General features: G+C 33.9%; 1 protein-coding gene across 4 annotated transcripts in view; it reads left to right on the top strand.

The window, feature by feature from the left end:
* LOC114336756 (spectrin beta chain, non-erythrocytic 1) overlaps window positions 1-24538 on the top strand; it is a 415003-nt gene that overhangs the window by 371916 nt on the left and 18549 nt on the right. For all 4 annotated transcript variants that reach the window (XM_028287129.2, XM_028287131.2, XM_028287128.2 and 1 more), the window contains exons 25-26: window positions 1234-1505; window positions 21298-21680. In XM_028287129.2, the coding sequence (XP_028142930.1) occupies window positions 1234-1505; window positions 21298-21680 (655 nt within the window). The remainder of the gene's footprint in view (window positions 1-1233; window positions 1506-21297; window positions 21681-24538) is intronic.

The following is a 24538-nucleotide window of genomic DNA, read 5'->3' as shown; positions in this document are numbered from 1 at the left end:
CCTATCTAACACCTCTTTTGATTTCTATAGTTTCTGTTTCGATAATTTCGTTTCTAACCTATGCTTTTTTATTCCAGTACAGAATGACAATAACCCGTATATCTCGACTGTCCACATTCTTTATTTTTGAGTTCTACGAGTTTCTGATGTCGCACTCTATCAAAAGCCTTTTGATAATCTATAAAGTAGACATAGAAATCCTGGTCTATATCTAGTCGTCTTTGCGCGAGAACGTTAAAAGCGAACATAGCCTTTCTCGTTCCTAGTCCTCTGAACCCAAACTGGGTGTCATCTATATCTTCTTTTATTTTTTTGTATAGTCTTCCATGTATTAATTTGAAGAATATCTTAAGTGTGTGGCTTATTAAGGAAATTGTTCTGTACTGGGAGCACTCTGTCGAATGTACTGACTTTGGTAGTGTTACAAACGTGGATAAAAACCAATCCTAGGGTACTACTCCTGTTGTATATACCTTGTTGAACAGATCTAAAAGTATATGCATCTTCCTTCGTCAATACATTTAATTAACTCAGTGGGTATCTAATCTGGGTCTACTGCTTTTGCAGTCTTTGCATTGCTAATTGACTGTTCTAATAGGCACATTATTATTTTAAGCCCTGCTTGTTCCTGCGGTTCTTCTTGTATCATTCTATCATCGTCGAATAGTTTCAATATGTATTCCTTCCAAAATCTTAGTTTATCTTTGATGTCTGCAGTGAGTTTACCATTATTATCTTTGAGTATCCCATAGTGTGCTTGCCTTTTTGTATTTGTTAGTTCTTTTATTTTTTTATGCATATTAAAGCTGTCGTATTTTCTGCCATACTCTTCTATTTCTATACATTGTTATCTGTTAACCACTTTTCCTTGGCATTTTTTATCTCTACTTTAATTCTAGTTTGCAGTTCTTAATGTTTTCCTCATTTCTTCTCTTTTCCTTTAATGCTAGAATTTCCGAAGTCATCCACTTCTGCTTTTTATTTGTCTTTTCGGGCTTTAAATTTTCTTCTCCAGGCTTTGTGTATATTATTTCATCTTTCATTGACGTCTTCTGATGTTAAAATTTCTTCTCTTACTTCTGTTAGATTTAAGTTGATTTGTTAGTTCACTTTTTCATGTATTTCTTTAACGTATTCTTCACGCACAATTAAATTATAAATCCAGAAAACATTGAAATTAGTTTTTTTGTTCGTGTGTATTTTTTTATTTTAATCAAAATTCCTTTATTGCAGATATAGTTTACCCGAAGATGCAAGGCCAGTAATATCACATGAGCAACTCGAAGCCCTTCAACAATCTACCCAATCACCTGCCGAAAATAACAATATATCTATACGTAAAACTAATTCAATAGCCCACACGTTCGACAGAGATAGAATTAGAAGAGGATCTGATGTTTCTGTTAAACGAGCTGAGAGTATGAAAGTAGGCAATTTGGTCAAGCCTGTGAAGAGAACGCCGTCTTTCAATACCAGAAGGCGAGGATCTATTCGATCAAAGAATGGTAATAAAATTTTTTTCATACATTAAAAAGATAACAACGAATAATTCAAATACCACAACCTCATCAACACTTTGACGGTTATACACTCTTTCAACATAATTTATTTTCATTAAAAATTCTTTTTTGAAAACGATTTCCAGCGTGGAAATTGAAACGCCAACTTTTTTTAGGCAAAAATGTTATCATTACAATAAACTGTGGCTAATCCCATATAAACTATACAGTGATGAGCGCGCTAATAACCGGCAGAATAACGCAAAAGATGGAAATCATAATACATTGCGAAGTAAAGAGAGATGAAACTAGTAGAGATGTAAATTATCGATATAAACGTATAAATTAACATTACATTCTTACATTACATAGTTTCCCGCCTTTAGACGTATCGAAGAAATATGAGAACTGTCACTGTGACTGGAGAATTTTATAAAATACTCCCGTCATAGACGGAGAGGCAGCGCTGAAAAATCTCTTTGAATTTACTAAAGCTAGATTTTTCACAGTTGATTACTGTGAGTGTGTAGAGAAACATACTGCGGTCGGTCAAGCGAAACGTAGAACAGGGGTTACTGAGAGGGTATCAAAGTTGCTTTCCTACGAAGGTAATTATTTCCATTTACTAAGGCTGAAAATCAGTACACACATTCTAAATTAAATATAAATAAAAGTTATTATAGTCGGTCAGCTCCAATAGTCGATTGAGGAAATGAAGCATTTTGGCTCGCAATTTTTTCGTGCAGCATGGATTTACTTGAAATTTTCACAGAAGGTAGGGAATAGTCCAAGTATCATTTTCTATATCATGCCGCTATCATACGCTAAAACCTTGGGGGTGGTTGCCACCCCATCTCGGAGGTGGGAATTTTTTATTACATTTTAATCATGTAATTCGATGGAAAAGGTGATTCTAAGAAGAAATGTTTTGTACATTTTCTTCGTAAAACTAATATTTTTCAAGTTATTCGCGCTTGAAAATAACAGTTTTACGACGAAAAAATCGACTTTTTTAGAGGGTTTTTTGAGAATACCTCGAAAAATATTATATATATTTTTGGCGATAAAAAGTTTCTTCAAAAATGATTTTGCAGGATTTTTAAAGAGGTATAAAACTGTGTAAATTAAATTCCGTAAGATCCCTTAGTTTTTAATTGGGGCGGGTTTAAAGGACTCGGATAAGGGGGTGTTTGCTGGTAAAATAGGTTTTAAACAGCTATATCTGGCTAACTATTCATTGTAATGAAAATCTATTCACAGGGTAATTTTAGTCATTAAAAAAGCTACAATTTAGTAGTTTATAATTTTTTTCGTATCTTCAGTATTGTTTAGGCAATACGTAAAGTATCCTTAACAATAGTAACCTATACTTATTGTACGGTTATAGAGTATATTCCCATAGGTAAGCTGGTTAAGAGTAGATAACGATTTTTCATATGTAATTTAAAGTATTATCTGCATAAATGGCACAAAGAATATTTGCTACGAGAGGTATATGGTTCAAAATGCATACAGTATCACGACTAATAAGTTATGTTCACATACATGTAGAGTACTTACAGTTTTATTCCTTGATGACGTGTCACATCAGAGCTCTGATTGAATTCCATAATCCATTTGGTTCATTTGTAAGGCACTCACTAATACGCTAAATAAATCATCGTCGATAATACTGAGCAGATTGAATTATCTGAGCGGTATAAAACGATAGCAAAAAAAGCCGGTAAAATGCGGCCTTTTTACGAATAGCGGGAGCGTCGATAGATTAGAGATGATTCTCGTTAGGAAGCTTTTGACGATCTGCCCCGGCGAGGGGTTCAAATGCGAGTCTCAACAATAACCTGGAGTTTCCAGAAAGGTTACATAAATACTACTTGAATTTTAAGTAATCAGTAGTACAGGGGCGTAACTAATTATTTTAGTGAGCCGTGTATAATATATTTATTGTACATATTGCCGGGGGCGACAGGCGAGAGAGATGGCCTATATCACCTCGAAGAGAGGGGATTGGCAAAGATGTGCACAACGATAAGAAATGTTTGAAGAAATTAGAGTTTATATACACAAGGGGTAACAACGATAAAATGGAGGAAAACGATAAGTTTTCCCCCTAGGGATAGATTTTAATCTTCCAGGGGAATCACAGCGATTTTCGTAATACCACGAAGAAAATCACCGTGAGTAGTGTGAATCTTGACAGTACGAACTAGACCATCCTTACCAGGCAATACATCTATTACCCTGGCAGTTGGCCATAAGAGTGGAGGAGTACCATCCTCCTTCAACAGAACCAAATCCCCGATCTTGACAGGGTCAGTAGGGTCGGTCCATTTATTTCTTTGCTGCAGGAGGCAAAGATAGTCTTTTTTCCACAATTTCCAAAATTGCTGTTGAATTTTACTAATACGCTGAAAAAGATTCAACCTATTTTCAGGTATCTCTGAAACACTTGGTTCAGGGGGCGCGGTTAAACTTCTTTGAACTAAGAAGTGAGCTGGAGATAGGAAAGCGAAGTCATTGGCGTCAGACGACATCCTAGTGATGGGTCTCGAATTTAGAATAGCCTCGATTTGGCATAATACTGTGTTAAACACTTCAAAGGTGAAGTGGGAATTTCCTATAATTCGATAGAGGTGATACTTCACACTCTTTATTCCTACCTCATGGAGGCCGAATTGATGGGGGTTGCGGGGAACACCCATCTTGAAAGTTATGGAGTTTTGAGTACAGAATTCCTTAATCTGTTCCGAATTATTTTGATTTAAGAAAAAATCATAGAATTCGCGCATTTCATTTTTTGCCCCATGGAAATTTGTGGCATTGTCGCTCCAAATAATACTGGGCGTGGATCTTCTGGCAATAAACCTTTTCAGAGTAAGAATATAGGCTTCTGCGCTTAATCCTGTGACGAGTTCGATATGAACACATTTAGTGCTCATGCAAATGAAATAGGCTACGTATGCTTTGTAAAGCGGTGCCTTCCTCAAATGTGAGGACTTAATTAAGAAGAACCCCCCATAGTCCACTGAGACGACTTGGAAGGGTCTAGTGGGGAGTACACGATCGGGATGCATATCTGCCATCTGTTGAACAGAATTGGGTGTCATGAATCGGAAACAGTTTACACACTTACGAATTAAGCGTTTAATCTGTCTTAATCCGTCAATTGGCCAGTACTTCATTTTGACATACGAAAGTACTGTTTGCGCGCCTGAATGTAATAACTTATGATGAGCTTGAGTCAAGATTAGTTCTACAACTCGACATTTAGAAGGAAGTAGAATGGGGTGTTTTTGATTATACGATATGGGGGCGTGTCGGAGACGTCCTCCCACACGAATCAGCCCATCATTATGTTGTAGGAAGGGGTTGAGTTTACGAATGGCTTTATTGGTCACGAGTTTAGCATTTTTCAATTCAAGAATCTCTTTTTTAAAGTAGATACTTTGGATATACCTGATGATCGCGTGATCAGCGATCTCCATTTCGGGTGGCGTCAATATATCCGTATCTCGTGGAGAGTTATTTATTTTCTTTTTAATATTACTGATGAATCTAAAAAGATAAGCGACAATTCTTTGAATTTTACGAAAAGAAGAAGATTTAGCGAATAGATTTTCAAAGGTGTCGTTGAGTTCGTGATTTGTTGCTATGTTTGAGACAACTAACTTCCTTAATTCAGGAAGATCATCCTGAAAATGAGGAATTTGATGAAGAGAAAAATCGATGGGATTGTCTCTAATAAAGCTAGGTCCGCATAACCAGTCTTCGGTGGTCTGGGGATTATCAAAGACATTTATCCCTCTGGAAGCGGGGTCAGCGATGTTTTCGTGACTTCTGACGAAATGGAAATCACAAGGAAAAGTTTCCAACAAGGAATTGACCTTTTGAATTCTGTTTTGTACAAAAATGTTCCAAATGTGTTTTTTAGAAAGTATCCAAGACAAGGCAATTGTAGAGTCAGCAAAGAGATGAGATGAAGATATACTCAAATTTTTCTTGAAGATGTGAAAAAGTCTATGAGCCAGAGTGACTCCCAACACTATTCCACAAAGTTCCAATTTGGGGATGGTGAGTTTATTTTTTAGCGGAGAAATTTTGTTTTTAGAAGCGATAAGCCGCGACGATACAGAAAAGTCTGAGTATGTCGCTTTGAGATACACACAAGTGCTGTATATTTTTTCCGATGCGTCGGTGAAAATAATTAATTGAACATCAACAACTTTCTTTTGTAAAAGTAAGCATCGAGGTACCTTGACCTCTTCTATAGTTTTGAATGTCGATAAGAGGTTTTGCCAATTTTTCATAATGATGGGTGAGTCAATGGGTTGATCCCAGTCCAGTTTCTGGGACCATATTTCCTGTATCAAGAGCTTAGCGTTCACAAGGACAGGGGATAACCATCCTAGCGGGTCATACAAAGTAGCAATGTAGGAGAGAATAGTACGTTTAGTAACAACATTAGCCAATTTGAAGATAGGAGTTTTAAACGAAAAGTGGTCGCGTTCTGAATCCCAGAATATGCCTAAGACTTTATCAGATCCCGTGAAGTTAAGACTGACTTCAGAGACGGGATTTAAATTGTGTTGAGACAGAAATTCTGAAGAACTGCAGTTCCACTTGTGGAGGAGGAAACCATGGGTTTCTAGCAAAGAAGTTAATTGTTCGAAAAGACAACTTAATTCATGAAGACTGTCAGCACCGCTGATCAGGTCATCCATATAGATAGATTCTTGCAGAACACTAGTAGCAAGTTCGTGGGTATGTTTGTTGTTGTCAGCGATGTGCTTGATAACTCTTTGAGCGATAAATGGGCTACTTGGGAGCCCGAAGGGTAATCTTTGAAATTGATAGCACCGTAAAGGCTGCTGAATATTGTCCCTAAAGAGAAAATTTAACAGAAATGTTTCAGTGGGACAAATGGCGATTTGTAGGAACATAGCCTTGATGTCGCCTACTAGTGCGAATTTAAACTGACGAAACTTAGCGAGAATGTCAAAAAGTTCATGTTGGACGACATAACCTTTGTCTATGACGTCACTGAGGGAGATTCCCGTAGACGATTTATTGTTTGGATCGAAAACTATACGAGTGGAAGTAGTAGAGTTGGATTTGAAAACGGGAAAGTGAGGGAGAAAGTAATTAGGTTTACCTGAGTCATTTAGCATTTTTAACGGCACTTGAATTATTTGTCCGTTATTGAGATATTCCGATATAATGTCCTGATATTTTTCCAATAAATCAGGGTTGAGTTGAAAACGTTTCTCGAGACTGAGAAAACGTCTTTTTGCCGAGAGAAACGAATTTCCCATGTCTATATCTTCGATAGGGAGTTTGAGATTGAGTGTGGACTCATATCGTCCATTGGGGAGAACATTAACATGTTTTACAAAATTAATTTCAGCGGGGTGATCATTAATGAGATCGGTGTTCTGAGGAGCGGCTTCTTCCAGCTCCCAGAATTTTTGTAAATGATCGGATAGTTCCTCGTTGGACACTACCGGCTCATTTACGGCGGAAGGAGTGTTATGAGAACAACAAGTAACGAGAGAGTTTGAATAAAATTCCAAAGCCTTTTTAGTATTTTTCGACTTAAGAGCAAAGTCTGGAACTGACCCTGATATCGTGTACCCGAGTAGAGTGCGTTGAAGAACGGGAAGACCTTTTCCCAAACGAATTATTTCAGGTTGAATGATATCGTTATACAGGTCTGCACCGAGCAGGATACCAATTGGGGATGTTACATGGAACATCGGATCACCTAATGGTATCTCTGAGGGTATGTTTAGTTTGCTCGCCGAAATAGAAATTTGAGGAAGCGGATTTGTTATCTTTGGGAGTACAGAGCACGAGATGTCAAAAGGAACGTCGTTAGCGACAGCGAAAATTGTTGTATCTACAATAGATTGAGACGAGGATGAGGTGGAGTTAATTCCATTGATCCGTAATTTTCCATCTCTAGTGGTGAGTGACAGTTCCTTTACGAGGTCAGCACTAATAAATGAAACCTGTGAGGCCGAGTCTAAAAGTGCCTTTGCGAAGACCCTCTTGCCGCTAGGAGCGACAAGATAGACCTGGAGTGTGCTTAATAACACCAAATGATTATCAAGCGAGGCTGCAGATAGAGCCATTGAATGTGGAGTCGAATTTTGAAGATTAACTTCCGTTTCAGGAGCTCTAACATGTGAGGGCCCCTGTTGTGAATTACCCTGTGTATGGGAGTTATTTGAGATAGCGGTTTTATTATGATTATTTGAGTTGTGTTGGCCAACAGCCGCGGAAGGGTTACTATGACCCGTTTTGTCGAAATGGAGCAACGTGTGATGACGAGATTTACAAACTATGCAAGAGAATTTGGATTTACACTGATCGAGCATGTGAGACCCAAGACAATTAATACAAAATTTATTTTGTTTGACAAAACTAAAACGTTCTTTAGAATTCAACTGCTTGAACTGAGGACAAGAGTAGATCGAGTGAGAGTCGTTGCAATAGGAACATTTCTTAGGACCTAAGCGAGGCGAAAGGTTACTGGTAGAAGTGTCTGAGGCTAGGTGTAAAGAGTGTCTGGAAGTAGTAGTCGATTTTGGTTTTGATTGAGATTGAATATTCTCAAGATGAACAACGCGTGTCTCGATTTCCCCTAGAAAATGGACAAAATCAGGGGTAGCTTGGCTACCACCGGATTGGAACTCAAGAGCCCTAATGGTAGGTGCGTCGAGTTTCTGAGTAGCGATATGTATGAGAAGTAAATGCAAGAGATCTGAAGGGGGCCTATTCAAGTTCAATAGGGCCTTGAAATTATTTGACATGACCGTATGAAAATTTCTTAATTGTGAGTGATTTGCGTTTCCAGAAATAGGAGGCGCATCAAGAATTTGAGAGATGAGAGTTTTGATAAGCGATTTAGAGTTGGCGTACCTTTGTGTCAGGTTATCCCGGGCTATTTTGTAATTGTCACCTGTGAGTGGGATATGCTCGAGAAGCGTCAAAGGCTCGGAAGTTAGAAAACTTTTGAGGTAAATGAGTTTTTCCAGATCACTTAATGTAGTATCAGATCCTATTATTGTATCAAAGGTCTCAATGAATGAATTGTATTCAGTAACTAAGCCACTAAATGGTTTTAACTGAATACGAGGGAGGTTTACTGTTCGTTGCCTAGCCATAGACTGTGAGGTTAGAGAAGAATTAGGGTCAAATTGGAGGGAGGGGGTAGCAGTCACATTAGAACTTTCAATGACCTCTAACCTTTCTTCCAATAGAGAAATTGTATCCAAATATTTATCAAAAACCACAGAGGAATCAGTAGAGGGGGTAGGTTCCTCGGGGATCGTCTCCAGCACATTTTGAGCATCGCGGAAAAGTCCGTAAGAATGTTTGAGTTGTGAAATTATTTCACGAATTTTATATTTGTTTAGAGAATTAAGAGTTGTGGGAACCGAATCAGCCAACTTGGTTATATCAAGTTTTGCGGTGAGCCTCTGTCGGTTATATTTTGATCGGTCAGCCATGTTGCGAGAATGTGAGATTAGATAGATTATTTGCAAATGTCTAAACCTATAAATCGATGCGAAAATGAGAGAATATGTACAATATATTATATATTACACGTTTAATAGTGTGAGATTGGCTTAATAGTATCACCCTGTATGAGCGCAGATTAGTATATGAAATGCAAAACTATAAAATTTCAAAATATATGCAATTTTCCAAAATGGGTATTTTTCAGCAAGTGTGAGACACCCTTAACAAGTATTTAAATTAATTAAATTGAAGGAAAAAACAATTATTTATTTTCTATAGTTTTCTAGAAGTGTAAAATGAGCTTAAGCGAAGCTAAATGTAGCAAAAACTTACAATTTATGCAAGAAAACAAAATTATTTTTAATAATTTTTGTAACCTGTGAACCAGGCTTAATCGGATTCAAAATTATAAATTTAATTTAAATCAAAAGGTTGAACAAACAATGTTAAAATTATAACACCCGTACTATCAGCCAAGAAATGAGTACACTTTTTGTATACTATAAACAGAAAAATATATTTACGAAAATAAAATAATGTAATATATGCAAATATTTTTTCATACAAACAAAACGACTCCTTTATTTGAACAAAGCAAGTAGTTTCTGAAATTGCACGTGTAGACCGGGCTTAACAACCTACCAGCTATTGTAGAGACGTGCTGGGTTAAATACTGAGAATTTGAGTGCAGAAAGAGAGGAATATTTTATTTTTGTGCCGGGGCGGCGTGGCTTGGAAATTTCCAAATGCAACAGAAAGACACTATAAATGAAAAACCGTTATTCTCAGAATAGAGATTATCAAAATATGCAAATACGAAGGACCTTGAGGATTTAATTAATAAATAATTAATATGATACGGCTCGATGGAACAGAAATGTTTAGGCAATACGTAAAGTATCCTTAACAATAGTAACCTATACTTATTGTACGGTTATAGAGTATATTCCCATAGGTAAGCTGGTTAAGAGTAGATAACGATTTTTCATATGTAATTTAAAGTATTATCTGCATAAATGGCACAAAGAATATTTGCTACGAGAGGTATATGGTTCAAAATGCATACAGTATCACGACTAATAAGTTATGTTCACATACATGTAGAGTACTTACAGTTTTATTCCTTGATGACGTGTCACATCAGAGCTCTGATTGAATTCCATAATCCATTTGGTTCATTTGTAAGGCACTCACTAATACGCTAAATAAATCATCGTCGATAATACTGAGCAGATTGAATTATCTGAGCGGTATAAAACGATAGCAAAAAAAGCCGGTAAAATGCGGCCTTTTTACGAATAGCGGGAGCGTCGATAGATTAGAGATGATTCTCGTTAGGAAGCTTTTGACGATCTGCCCCGGCGAGGGGTTCAAATGCGAGTCTCAACAATAACCTGGAGTTTCCAGAAAGGTTACATAAATACTACTTGAATTTTAAGTAATCAGTAGTACAGGGGCGTAACTAATTATTTTAGTGAGCCGTGTATAATATATTTATTGTACAAGTATTTTCGGAGATATTTTGAAGTAAAAGGTGAAAAATACCAAATTGCAAAAAATCAATTTTTCTTTAAACTCCAATTTTTCCAAAATTAGGCATTTTAAATAGGTCAAACTCCTTGAGTGTATTGATAATATAAATATAAAAGGAACTACAGAAAGGTGAAGACCAATTTTGAATTAGGAAGGTAGTTAGGGGGTTGTTTTCACTGATTTTTTCGTAGAGAAAAGCAGGTACCGACATTTTTTTGATTATAAGTCGCTTAATTTTCATGCTAGAAACTTTTTATTACTTTTTTTTAAAGGTCTAATTGTATACTTGAAAAAGATAATTTATGTTTTCCTCAAAAAATGCAAATTTTTCCCATTATTTGGCTTTGAATATTTCAAATTATGCGTTTGACGAAAAAAGTTAACCTTTAACATGCCGTATCTCGGTTTGTGTTGGTCTTAAAGATATTATAGGAAAAGAATTTGGTTTTGTGTTACTAAATGATACAATTTCGATATCTAAGTTTTTTTGATAAAATGCATATTTTAAATGAATATTGAAAAACTGTTATTTTCAAGTGCGAATAACTCGAAAAATATTAGTTTTGCTAAGAAAATGTAAAAAACATTTTTTTCTTATAATCACTTTTTCCATCGAATTACGTGGTTAAAATGTAATAAAAAATTCCCACCCCCGAGATGGGGTGGCAACCACCCCCAAGGTTTTAGCGTATGATAGCGGCATGATATATAAAATGATCCTTGGACTATTCCCTATTTTCTGTGAAAATTTCAAGTAAATCCATGCTGGACGAAAAAATTGCGAGCCAAAATGCTTCATTTCCTCAATCGATTATTTTGGCCGACCGACCGGCTCTGTCCCGTCATACAGCTGACTGCCTATAATAACTTTTATTTATATTTAATTTAGAATGTGTACTGATTTTCAGCCTTAGTAAATGGAAATAATTACCTTTGTAGGAAAGCAACTTTGATACCCTCTCAGTAACCCCTGTTCTACGTTTCGCTTGACCGACCGCAGTATGTTTCTCTACACACTCACAGTAATCAATTGTGAAAAATCTAGCTTTAGTAAATTCAAAGAGATTTTTCAGCGCTGCCTCTTGGTCTATCACAGACGTCTAAAGGTGGGAAACTATGTAATGTAATGTTAATTTAAACGTTTATACCGATCATTTTCACCTCTACTAGTTTCATCTCTCTTTACTTCGCAATGTATTATGTGTTCCATCTTTTGCGTTATTCTGCCGGTTATTAGATCGCTCATCACTGTATACAGTGAGGACATTTGAGTTGGAATAAATTCATTATCTCGAGAATATGCGAATTTGAAGAGAAATCCTGAGGCAGATCGATTTCAATTTTTAAATTGTGACTTTTTGGCATATATATCATACTAGTGACGTCATCCATCTGGGCGTGATGACGTAATCGATGATTTTGTTAAATGAGAGTAGGGATTGTGTGATAGGTGATAGCTCCTTTAAAAGGTTATTAAATTTTACTTCTCTATTCAGTAATAAAAACGTTAACATAATTATTTATACAAGGTGTCCAAAAAATGTATTTTGAATTAAATTAATTGAGACAAAAAGAAGAATGTATGTAATTCATTTAACTCAAAATACATTTTAGTTTTGTCAAAAAACAGGGAGAAATGTTAATTTGATAAATAAATCATATTTTCGCTTAAGAGGAAACAGTAGCGATCAAAAGGTAGCAAAAACGCGTTCCAAGATTACGGCTGTAATTTTGAATATTTTTTCGAGATATTTGGCACGCGTATTCGTAATATAATAAAGAATGGCGGTACAGAGCCCAATTTGAAAAATATATTATTATGTGGAAATTACTCTGTAATTAATAGAGACTGGAAAATATGCACTAAAAAATGTCTAAAATATGCATGCAATATGCATTTTAAAACAAGCTGAATATGCACAATTAACATGCAAATATGCATTTATATATGCACTTATTTTTATATGAATAATTTTATGGTTTACGTTAAATACATAAATAAATAAAAAATAATAAAAATAAATAAATAGGTTTGAATTTAAACCAAATTGTATTATTATTTCTTAATATATTTTTTTAACTTCAGGTTTTGTGACAAATAAAACGGCAAAATATTTTATTTTGACCACAAGATAAATAAGAGTACAATAAAATAAATGTACATATTTTTATTGTTACAATATTGATTCATATTTTCTAAACTAATATTATAAAAAGAGTACAATAAAACAAATTTACATATTTTTATTGTTACAATAAATAATCATATATTGATTCATATTTTCTAAACTAATATTATGTCTTCTATCTGTTAATATTTGTTTATAGGCAGAAAAAGATCTCTCAACGTCACAAGATGTAATTGGGGCATATTTAAACTTTGCTATTAGAGACGGATCCATATTAATATTTTCATCGAAGTTTCCAAAATTGATTATATTATTTATTGAACGCAATAAAGTGAAACCCTCATTTTTGTTTAAAACGTCATCAAGTTTATCTTTAATTTTTACTCCAATTTCCCCATTCAGATTTGTTATTTTCTGTTTAACCGAATCAACAATAGACATACTATTGTGAAGACATAAATTTTGAGCCTCTAATTTTGTAATTGAACTTTCAATGATATCGAAATTCGATTTTATATACAACAATTGATTTTTAATAGACTTTTCTTTAAAAATATTTTGACAGTTATCAATAGCGGTACAAGTCGGATCAAAACTTGAAATAACGCTTTTGATGTCGTCGTAGTGTTCAGATAAAAATATAGCACTTTTAAGCCAAGTTCCCCATCTGGTTAATACTGGTTCTGGTGGTAAAGGAATATCGGGAAGCATCTCCCTATATACCTGTACACGTAGTGGTGCTTTCAGAAATACTTTTTTTACATTATTTATTAAGGTGTTTACATTGGGAAATTCAATTCTAACTTTCTCTGCAACTCTGTTTAGGCCGTGCGCCAAACATGTACAGTGAATTAAATTAGGGAAAAAGATTTTAAGATTGGATGCAGCTTTCATCATATATGAGGCGGCATCACTAAGCATTAATAATATTTTTTCAAATGGTACTTGATCAGGTAAAAAAAAATTTGTTAGGGATTCGTTAACAAATCTAGCTATTGTAGCATAGTTTGTTTTTTCCAAACATTTTACACTAATTAAGTATGAGTTTTTAAAATCGCCAGAGTCGTTAAGAACTCCAACAATTAGATTCGCAATTTGTCGACCCTTTGTATCCGTTGTTTCGTCGACGGAAATCCAAAGATATTCGGCTTTTAACTGATTTTTAATACTCGTCATCACATCTTTGTAACATGCACTGACATATTTTTTCCGAAGAGTTGAAGAACTTGGTATTTGAGCTGGTTTATCTTTAATCTTGCAATAAGTTTTTAAAAAGTTTTGACACGATTTATGTTCTAACTTGTGCAGAGGGATATTGCAGTTCAAAAAAAAATGGCATAAATCCTTTGCAAAGGTTTCTTGCCCAACTGACGTATTCTGAATCTGCAAACTGTTCTGTAGAATCTGCTGGCGAGGTTTATTATCATTTTTTGATAGCTTAGTTTGGTGAAGTGAAGTTTTTATGTGTTGAACTACTTGGAATTTCTTTTGACATGGAATCTGGAATATAATGATAATGATGTTTTAGATGTTTTCATAAATAGATACCTACATTAAAATGATCAAACTTTTTAAACCTCCCCCAATTTTTTTTTATTTCTCAAAGTGAAATTGAAATCGTCAAACAATAAAGTACAGTCAGTGTACCGTAGTATACAGGGTGGGCCACTCTCAACACCTCGCTCTGTATAAGCCAAACCGTTGCGAACTTTAAAAAACAGTTTTTGAAGAAATGGGACGGTTTGTCATTTTAGAATAGACAGACACATAGATGTGCAAAGAAGTTTGATAAGTTTAAAAATCTATTGAAGTGGAGAACTTACCTTTTTATCACAAATGGTGCAAAACATACTTTCACTGTCGATAACTTTTAGATGATTGTTACTTCCAATCCAACTTCTGAGAAGACTTGATTTTTCCCTTGCTACTTTAGGCATTTTCACAATAATAATAAAATGATTTTTTTACACAGTATAGTCAATAACTTGCAATCACAAAAGTTGAATAATCGGCGATTGATTTAAGACTAACCATTCATAAAATAAAATAATCTATCCTACCCTTAAAATGCTTAAAATTTCGTTTTGGTTGGTTTTCCCAGAATAATTCATAGTTGGCCGACACCAGCAGAAAGTACAGGTAATATTTGTAATGTTATTCAAAATATAATCGGTATTTACTTAGGTAATTTGTAAATTCTGAGAAGTCTATAAATCTTAAATATCCGGATAATGATACCTGCAGCTATAAATAACGCCCATTATGTTTATGGGTACAACAACAAAGGAGCTTAACAGCAAAATATTTACTTTCACATTTTATTTTAATGGATGTTGATGTTACTAATATATACCTTATTTTTAAATGGGGTAGAGTAAATTCCCATCAAAATATGCATTTATATGCTCTTAAATCTCCAAATATGCAAGGCATATGCATTTATGAAAAACATGAGAAATATGCAGCATATATATGCATATGCATTTTGCATATAATCCAGTCTTTAGTAATTAAATACAATATTAAAAAAACGAGCCTGTACCGCCATTAAGAAGAACCAAAAAATACACTTTCTTCAAATAAACTTTTTTATCCGATGCCTAGATTTTGTGTCATTTTGGAACTACTAAAATATTTTATTTCATTAGTAGTTCCAAAATGACACAAAATCTAGGCATCGGATAAAAAGTTTATTTGAAGAAAGTGTATTTTTTTGTTCTTCTTAATGGCGGTACAGGCTCGTTTTTTTAATATTGTATTTAATTACAGAATAATTTCCATATATTAATATATTTTTCAAATTGGGCTCTGTACCGCCATTATTTATTATATTACGAATACGTGTGCCAAATATCTCGAAAAAATATTCAAAATTACAGCCGCAATCTGGGAACGCGTTTTCGCTACCTGTTGATCGCTACTGTTTCACCTTAAATTCAATGTCACAGCTGCCACCCACCTGTCTCTTGGCAGTTTGAACATTTAATTTAAGCGAAAAGCAATGTTTATTTTGTAAATAAACATTTTTACCTGTTTTCTGGCAGCACTAAAATGTATTTTGAATTAAATAAATTGCTTACATTCTTCTTTTTGTGTCAATTAATTTAATAAAAAAAATATTTTTTGGTCACTCTGTATAAATAATTAGGTTATTGTTTATATTACTGAATAGCGAATTGAATAACCTTTGAAATGAGCTATCACATAACCCTACTATCATTTTAAAAAAATCATCGATTACGTCATCACGTCCAGATCGATAACGTCAGTAGTATGATATATAAGCCAAAAAGTCATAATTTAAAAATAAAAATCGACCTGTCTCAGGATTTGTCTGAAAATTCACTTATTCTCGAGATAATGAATTTATTCCAACTCAAACGTCTTCACTGTATATGTTTTCTGTTTTTGTTTAACCGGTGTATATAATAATTTATAATCATCATCATCATTCAACCCGGATCTATCCACTGCTGTATATAGATCTCCCTTAGTCTTTTCAATTTGAAAAGGCTAAATTTTCACTCTAATGGCATATAAAACAACATAATGTTACTCTATATCCCACCAGACTGAAAACAATGTGAACCTTCTCTGGTTACACCTCCGAGGCTTCTACAATTTGCAAGCCATACGGATGCTGAGACTAAGGAAGATGAGGGAATTTTACAATTTATAATTCACGTCCCATCTGCTCAGCGCGGTAAAGTTCCAACGAGAATGGTTCCCTTCGTACTCCAATGGGAGCAAACATGTAAATCAAAAATGATTAACCATTTTCAATTTCGTTGAAAAACGAAAATACAGCCGCATCATATTCTAGTCCAATCAGAGAGTGCAGCAAGTACCTCTACCGGATTCGAAATTTATTAGTCTCTCATCAGGAGGCACATATGCTGCTCTCTCTGATCCAACCAAAACAAACCCCGGCCTGCAGTCACGGATTGCAACGAACGAATGGCATGGATGCCCTAGCGGCAACTGCTAGCAAAAGACTAAGTTTTCACTCTAATGGCATATAAAACAACGTAATGTTACTCTATATCCCACCAGATTGAAAACAATGGGAACCTTCTCTGGTTACACCTCCGAGGCTTCTACAATTTGCAAGCCATACAGATGCTGAGACTCAGGAAGATGAGGGAATTTTACAATTTATAATTCACGTCCCATCTGCTCAGCGCGGTAAAGTTCCAACGAGAATGGTTCCCTTCGTACTCCAATGACATGTAAATCAAAAATGATTAACCATTTTCAATTTCGTTGCAAAACGAAAATACAGCCGCATCATATTCTATTGGAGTACTAAGGAAACCATTCTCGTTGGAACTTTACCGCGCTGAGCAGATGGGACGTGAATTATAAATTGTAAAATTCCCTCATCTTCCTTAGTCTCAGCATTCGTATGGCTTGCAAATTGTAGAAGCCTCGGAGGTGTAACCAGAGAAGGTTCACATTGTTTTCAGTCTGGTGGGATATAGAGTAACATTATGTTGTCTTATGTGCCATTAGAGTGAAAACTTAGTCTTTTGCTAGCAGTTGCCGCTAGGGCATCTCTGCCATTTCGTTCGTTGCAATTCGTGACTGCAGGCCGGGGTTTGTTTTGATTGGATCAGAGAGAGCAGCATATGTGCCTCCTGATGAGAGACTAATAAGTTTCGAAACCGGTAGAGGTGCTTGCTGCACTCTCTGATTGGACTAGAATATGATGCGGCTGTATTTTCGTTTTGCAACGAAATTGAAAATGGTTATTCATTTTTGATCTTTTCCATTTAGTACTGTTTTGTGCTGTGTGCATCCAATTTTTGTCGATCTGTTTTATGTCATCAGATCATCTTGTGACGGACGACCTCTACTTCGATATGCTTCTTGTCTTGGTCTCCAGTGTATTATTCGCTGTGTCCATCTGTTATCCGACATTCTGCCTATGTGCCCCGCCCAATTCCACTTGAGGGTCACAATTCTTTCTACGGCATCTATCACTCCTGTTCTCAGTCATATTACCTTGTTCGTAATCCGATTCCTACGCGAAATGTCTAACATCGAGCATTCCATGGCTCTTTGGGTAACACAAATTTTATTTCTATTTTCTTGGTTACTGTTAAAATCTCTGCACCATATGTAAGTACTGGCAACACGCACTAATCAAAGACATTTCTTTTGAGACACATTAGCCCGATAAGGGAACACAAAATTTTACGAAAACCTCCAAAAAAATAAAGGAAGAAAATTTGGGAATATGTAGTTGAAAATGTCTATTATTATATAAGAAAAAGTTTAGACTTCTACATCCCCTCCAATTTACAAAAATTGGGAAATACCTCCTTCTCGGGGGTGAAAAAATATACGTTCAAAATAAGTCCGAAATTGGATAAAGTGACTAATTCTAAGTAACTTTTGTTTTGTAGAGTTTTTTCACTAAGTCAATATTTTTTGAGTTATTTGCGAGTGAATATGTTCATTCTTAACAAAAAAAAACATGTTTTTGGACGGTTTTTCGCAGATAACTCAAAAAGTAAGTATTTTAAAGCTTTTTAGCTTATAAAAAATTGAAAAAAATGGTTTACGCATGAGGTCTATAGACCCAGTAGAAGCAGAGTTGTAGCTAATGAAAAGTAGGTTCTTCTTCGTCAAATTCCAAATCGAATATTTCAATTTGAAATATCCCAAAAATGGAGCACTTTACGGGAAAAATTCATTACAAATTTTTTAAAGTGTTTAAAAAAAGGTTTATTTTTGTTTTTTAAAAAAACTTTTAACATTAAAAGTAAGTGAGTTACGCTCAAAATATTGTTGGTCCTTTTTATTTTTTGGTAAAAGAATCGCGAAAATCACCCTCTAATTAGCTTCCAAAATAAAATTAATCGTTACCGCTTCACAAGTTACTTCACTTATGTATTCTATATATTATCTATAAGTTTCATTGGTTCAAAGTGCTCATTTTTGAAAAAAATTGGGTTTAAAATAAAATTCTTTTTAATTTAAAAAAAAATTGAATTTTTTATGGAATTAACTTAAAAATTATTAGTAATACCAAAAATCTCAAAGAGTAATAAAATGTAGTTTTGCTTTTCTGAATATTTTTGATTTTTTATTTTTATTGTTTTAGACAAAAATTGGTGATGCTATGGCTGTTCAAAATTTGCCTAAACTCGTGATTAGTTACTCGTTCAAGCCATTGTAACTACAGCTTTTTCAAAAATAAGCACTTTGAAGCGATAAAACTTACAGATAAAATTTATTTGTGATGCTAATTAGGTGGTGATTTTCGCGATTTTTTTACCAAAAAATAAAAGAGACTAACAATATTTTGAGCGTAACTCACTTACTTTTAATGTTAGATGTTTTTTTTTAACAAAAATAAACCTTTTTTTAAACACTTTAAAAAGGCTGACATGGATTTTCCCCGAAAAGTGCTTCGTTTTTGAGTTATTTCACATTGAAATATTCGATTTGGAATTTGACGAAGAAGAACCTACTTTTCATTAGCTACAACTCTGCTTCTACTGGGTCTACGGACATCATGAATAACCGTTTTTTTTTTCAATTTTTTATAAGCTATATTGTACTAAGAATATTTTTTTTCGATAAAATACTTACTTTTTGAGTTATCTCCGAAAAACCGTAAAAAACCTTGTTTTTTGTTAAAAATGAACATATTCACTCGCAAATAACTCGAAAAGTATTGACTTCGTGAAAAAACTCTATAGATAAAAAGTTGTTTAGAATTAGACATTTTATCAAATTCCGGTCTTATTTTAAATGTATATTTTCCACCTTCGAGAGGGGATGTAGAATTGTAAACTTTTTCTTATATAATAATAGACAATTTGAACTACTTATTCCCAAATTTTCATCCTTCCTTTTTTTTTTGGTCAGATTGTTCTTTGATCCGACTACATAGGCGGTTCTGGCGTAAGGACATAGCTCAGCTTGCCGAATGCCACTCAAGTGAGTCCTATGCGGCGATTAGTTCGCACCTTTGATTATCTCTTCCTATGCGTATCTCATGCTCTAAGTACTTATAAGCGGAGGTTTATTCAATATGCATGCCATTTACTGAAATCTTTTCGCCTAACATAAGATTTGTCATGATTTGTGTTTTTGTGTGGTTGATTTTTATCCAACTTGTAGAGAGGCTAGGTATGGTTTCTCCAGATGCGATACTGCATCATCGATGCTATCAGCAAAATGAACAATATCGTCAGCGAACCTCAAATGACTAAGTATTTCTCAGATGACATTAATTCCTTTTTCACTCAAATTTGCGTTCTTAAACATCATTAATAATGTAATTAATTGATATTAACTCAGTTTTTCAGTTACTTTTATGATCCAAACGTTGCCAATCTTACAATTTAAATAAATGAACTATTAACACATAATCAGAAATATAAATCTTTAATAAATTTAAATAACAAAATATTACACACGGATTTGTTGTCTGTCTTTCGCCACTCTCCTCCCTCCCTCAAGAACTTGTCCAAAGATTTGCTAACCTACGCAGCATAATCCATCCATCCTTTCAGTTTCCTATTAGCAAAAATTTAGCAAGAAGGTATTGATAGCGCAGACTTTAGAAATTATTCCTTGTATCGGCATCATTTAGTTTACTTGTAACCGTTGACCTAATGATGCTCTGCAAATTGTAGAGAGCGAAACCGGTCGTCGGAGCAATACAATAAATTATTGCGAGTACGTCTCTCTTTTATTTCATTAACAATAAACTCACATATGCAACCCATTCAACATTTTTTTTTACAATTTTTAACTTTTTTAAATAGTCTTTATAGGTTTTATAAGCTATATATGGCTATACGCTGTGAGCTCGTACGTAGAGGGGATACTTACAAATTCGCGAGCGCCAGTAGTGACAAGTCTGTAAACGTTTACCGGAAATTTGACATAAATGTCAAAGTGATTAATTTAAAATTAAAATTAAAAACATTAATTATAAAAAATATTAGTTGGTCAAAGCTGTGGTATATATTTTTACCTTAAATATACTTACGTTTTAAATACTGAATTTAAGTTTTTTTAATGTTCCGTAATATGTAATTATAAATTAATCTATTAATCTTAGCGCCATCTACACGATAATTGTGAAAGTCTCCGAAGTAAGAAATTCATATTTTATCAATAGAACGTCAAAATGATTACCAAAATCTTAAAAAAATCGATTACAATTTAATTACTTTTTTGCGTTGTAAATATTAAGCGATAACAATTAAATAATAAATTTAAAAATTTCCGGTGAAAGTTGAATTAGTAGTCCGCTAGGAGCGACACCAGCGAAGCTCAGAGCGTATATACAGTCGGAAAAATGAAACGATGAATGAACCATGAACGATCACATCGATCACTTATTTTGTATTTGCTGTCATTTTCTATAAATAACAAACGTTTGTTATAGAAAAAGACAGCAAATACAAATTAAGTGATTGATGTGATCGTTCATGGGTATTCTTTCATTTTTCCGACTGTATAGTTTATTAAAACAACCTGACTGAGAATTACTTCTTGATATGCAAAAATCATCTTTTCTATCGTTAATTTTGACAAATGGCTTACATTTTAACTTCCACATTGCAACCTTTTTTTTTATTTTTTAGAATTAGTGCTACCTCCTGTGGAAGCTGAAGCATTCCTCGAAAGAAAACAACTCTTGCTTCCTGGACAAAAGCGTGCTACAAATCGGGCATGGAAACATTCCTACACTGTTCTCTGTGGCCAATTACTATGCTTCTTTAAAACAAAGGATGACTTTGTTGCGAGCAAAGCTAATGCTGCACCATTGAATATTCACAATGCCACCTGCGGAATAGCAGACGATTACCAAAAACGAAAACATACTTTCCGATTGTCTATTACAGATGGATCAGAATTTTTGTTTGCGTCCAATTCAGAAGTCGACATGATGGATTGGATCAATAAAATTACCTTCAGAGCGAAACTACCTCCGGCGAATCAGTTACAGCATTTTGAGATTACGAAGGTATGTGTCTAAAAATGTATACAGGTACTAGATTATGCATCATATATGAATTTATTTATTGATAATTCTTATCCACATGCGATCCACTGATCGAAAAATCCTTTTTAACCCCACAACTATCGATCCAGTGACAATGCAAGAAGACAATTACATAAATCATCACACTCTCAAGGACCCGACATGTCCAAAAAAATCGATTTTGTTTTTTTTTGCATTTTTACCTAACCTTAAATATAGTCACATGTTGCAAGAGAAACCCGACCCTGTTTAACATTCTAAATGAACCTAGAGAGTTGTGAAATTTTTCTGAATCAAGAGAAACCCGTCAACCCCGAGATGTTTTTTGTATTTTTCTTTGCTTTTGTGGACATGTCAGGTTTCTCAAACGACCGATTCTGGAATAATGTTACTTAGTTGTTAGTTTAACGTTTCGATATCCACTTCGGAAATCGTCTTCAAAATACAAAACATTAATAAATACAATTTATACATTAATAAATACAATTTATTAATGTTTTGTTTATTGATAACGATTTCCGAAGTGGAAATCTGCTGAAAAAACGCTGGCACCAATTCATCAAGCTCGCCGTCAGAGTTTGGATTTATTTGCAGGGCCACTGGTCCTGTAGTTCTGTTCTTCTTCTTTTGCCCTTTAATGCGTCCAATTTTGAACACAGGCTTCCCCCAGTTTCCTTCATTCGCTTCTGTTTCCAATGTGTTCCTGCTCTCTTTCCGGTCTATGGTCTCCATTGTTGTATCGTGGTATAGATAGATTGTCCCAAACCCTCTATCGCAATACAGTTGGAAGTGACAGAAAAAAACCTACATCTGTGATTATTATACATTGAACTTAAAAAAATCTGTATTCCTTGACGGGTATTTGCGTATTAAAACGGATTTATACTTATAGATGTATAATTGGTTGGCGATTACAGTACTCTAACTAGTTAACCAATCAATAAGGCGAGTAAAGATAATTTGACACAAAAATAATGGATCATATTTATGGTAAAATGACAATTGCAATTTCTAGGTTAGTATTTTTCAGCGACGTAAATATAAATATTTTATGTCATTGGTATATTCGAACATTATGTAGTGAAATTTGATTTTATATTTATTTATTTTTACATTAGAATATTGTAAATATTAATATTCTGACAATTATTTGTATAAATATTGATGTTTACATAAATATAAACATTCTGACAACTATCAGATTTAACTAAAATGTCAAGTAATAATTTGCGACATTCTTAAAATCCTATATGACATTAAAATTAATGACGCACTGAAAAAAGGGTTTGGGATCCAGTATATTCCACCTATATTCGGACAGTATATTCCACCTATATCCAGTATATTCGGACATTGTGTAGTGAAATTTGATTTTTTATTTATTTATTTTTACCTTAGAATATTGTATGGGCCATTCCACGAACATACGCCTGTTTTGGACTACTTCGACAACGAATATTTTACTGTGCAACATAAGAAGTACGAAAGTAAATGGCGCTAATAATTATTCCAATAAACAACAATGTAATTTGCAATTTACTTTCGTTCTTCTTATTTTGCACAGTAAAATATTCGTTGTCGAAGTAATCCAAAACAAGCGTATGTTCGTGGAATAGGGTATAAATATTAATATTCTGACAATTATTTGTATAAATATTGATGTTTACATAAATATAAATATTCTGACAACTGTCAGATTTAACTAAAATGCCAAGTAATAATTTGCGACATTCTTAAAATCCTATATGACATTAAAATTAATGACGCACTGAAAAAAGGGTTTGGGATCCAGTATATTCCACCTATGGACCGCCTAAGTCTGACGTCACAAATGTCACAAAAATTTGTAACGTTAAATTGTCATAAGGAATTTTTCATTTATGTGCTTTGTGTGGCAAAATAAGACTTCATTTAGGTATTTCGTTAAAGAAACGTCTTAATTAAGAGATTTTTATTCGTTTTTGCTCAGGTGGTTTTTATTCCTTAGTGGTTGGAAATAAACATAACCTCAAAACTGTTTACGTTCTTATCATTGCATTAAATTAACTCACCTGGGCAAAAACGAATAAAAATCTCTTAACTGACACGTTTCTTTAACTAAATACCTAAATGAAAAGTCTTATTTTGTTGCACAAACCACGTAAACAATAAATGAAAAATTCCTTATGAGTGTTTAACCTTATAAACAAAATTGTTTGGAGTCAAATATAAGCTCCTCCCAATTTTGTGACGTCAAGACTAGGATGTCCATTGTCTAGTTGTCTATAGGTAGTTCTATTACTAAAAGTAAATTTAATTTAATATAATTATTTCATTATATCTTTGCACATGCATGAAATTATTCACGAATTACTTTTTATATTAGGTCTCTTTTTTACTTACAGAAACTGGTATCGCAAAATTAAACCGCTTGTCCATAGAAACCACAATAAGTTAAACAAGGATAAACAATATGGCATGCCTTTGATACCTTCTTTACTATGAATTTTGACATTTATCATTTTCAGTGACAGTGACATTAGCGCATTTGTTGGGTTTATTGGAATTTATAACTTTATTGTGTTTATTTTATAAAGTTTTATTTGGTTAAATATATTATAACATACATAGTTACATATAAATGTACAATATATCTTTATAATAGGTCAACGGATAATAGCCATTTCCTAATTATTACATTTACAGTAGATATCAATTACATTAATATAGACGTACGTTTCACCTAATGTTTTGATTTAACTGGTTTGCAAATGAATCATGACGTTTGTGCAAATATATAATGGAACAACTGTATTACATCATCATACATGAAATACATTACTATTTCTTATTATCGTGAT

The sequence above is a fragment of the Diabrotica virgifera genome, chromosome 6 (assembly GCF_917563875.1).
Source record: "Diabrotica virgifera virgifera chromosome 6, PGI_DIABVI_V3a".
NCBI classification, from domain to species: Eukaryota; Metazoa; Arthropoda; class Insecta; order Coleoptera; family Chrysomelidae; genus Diabrotica; species Diabrotica virgifera.
This window is presented reverse-complemented; position numbering and strand designations above follow the sequence as displayed.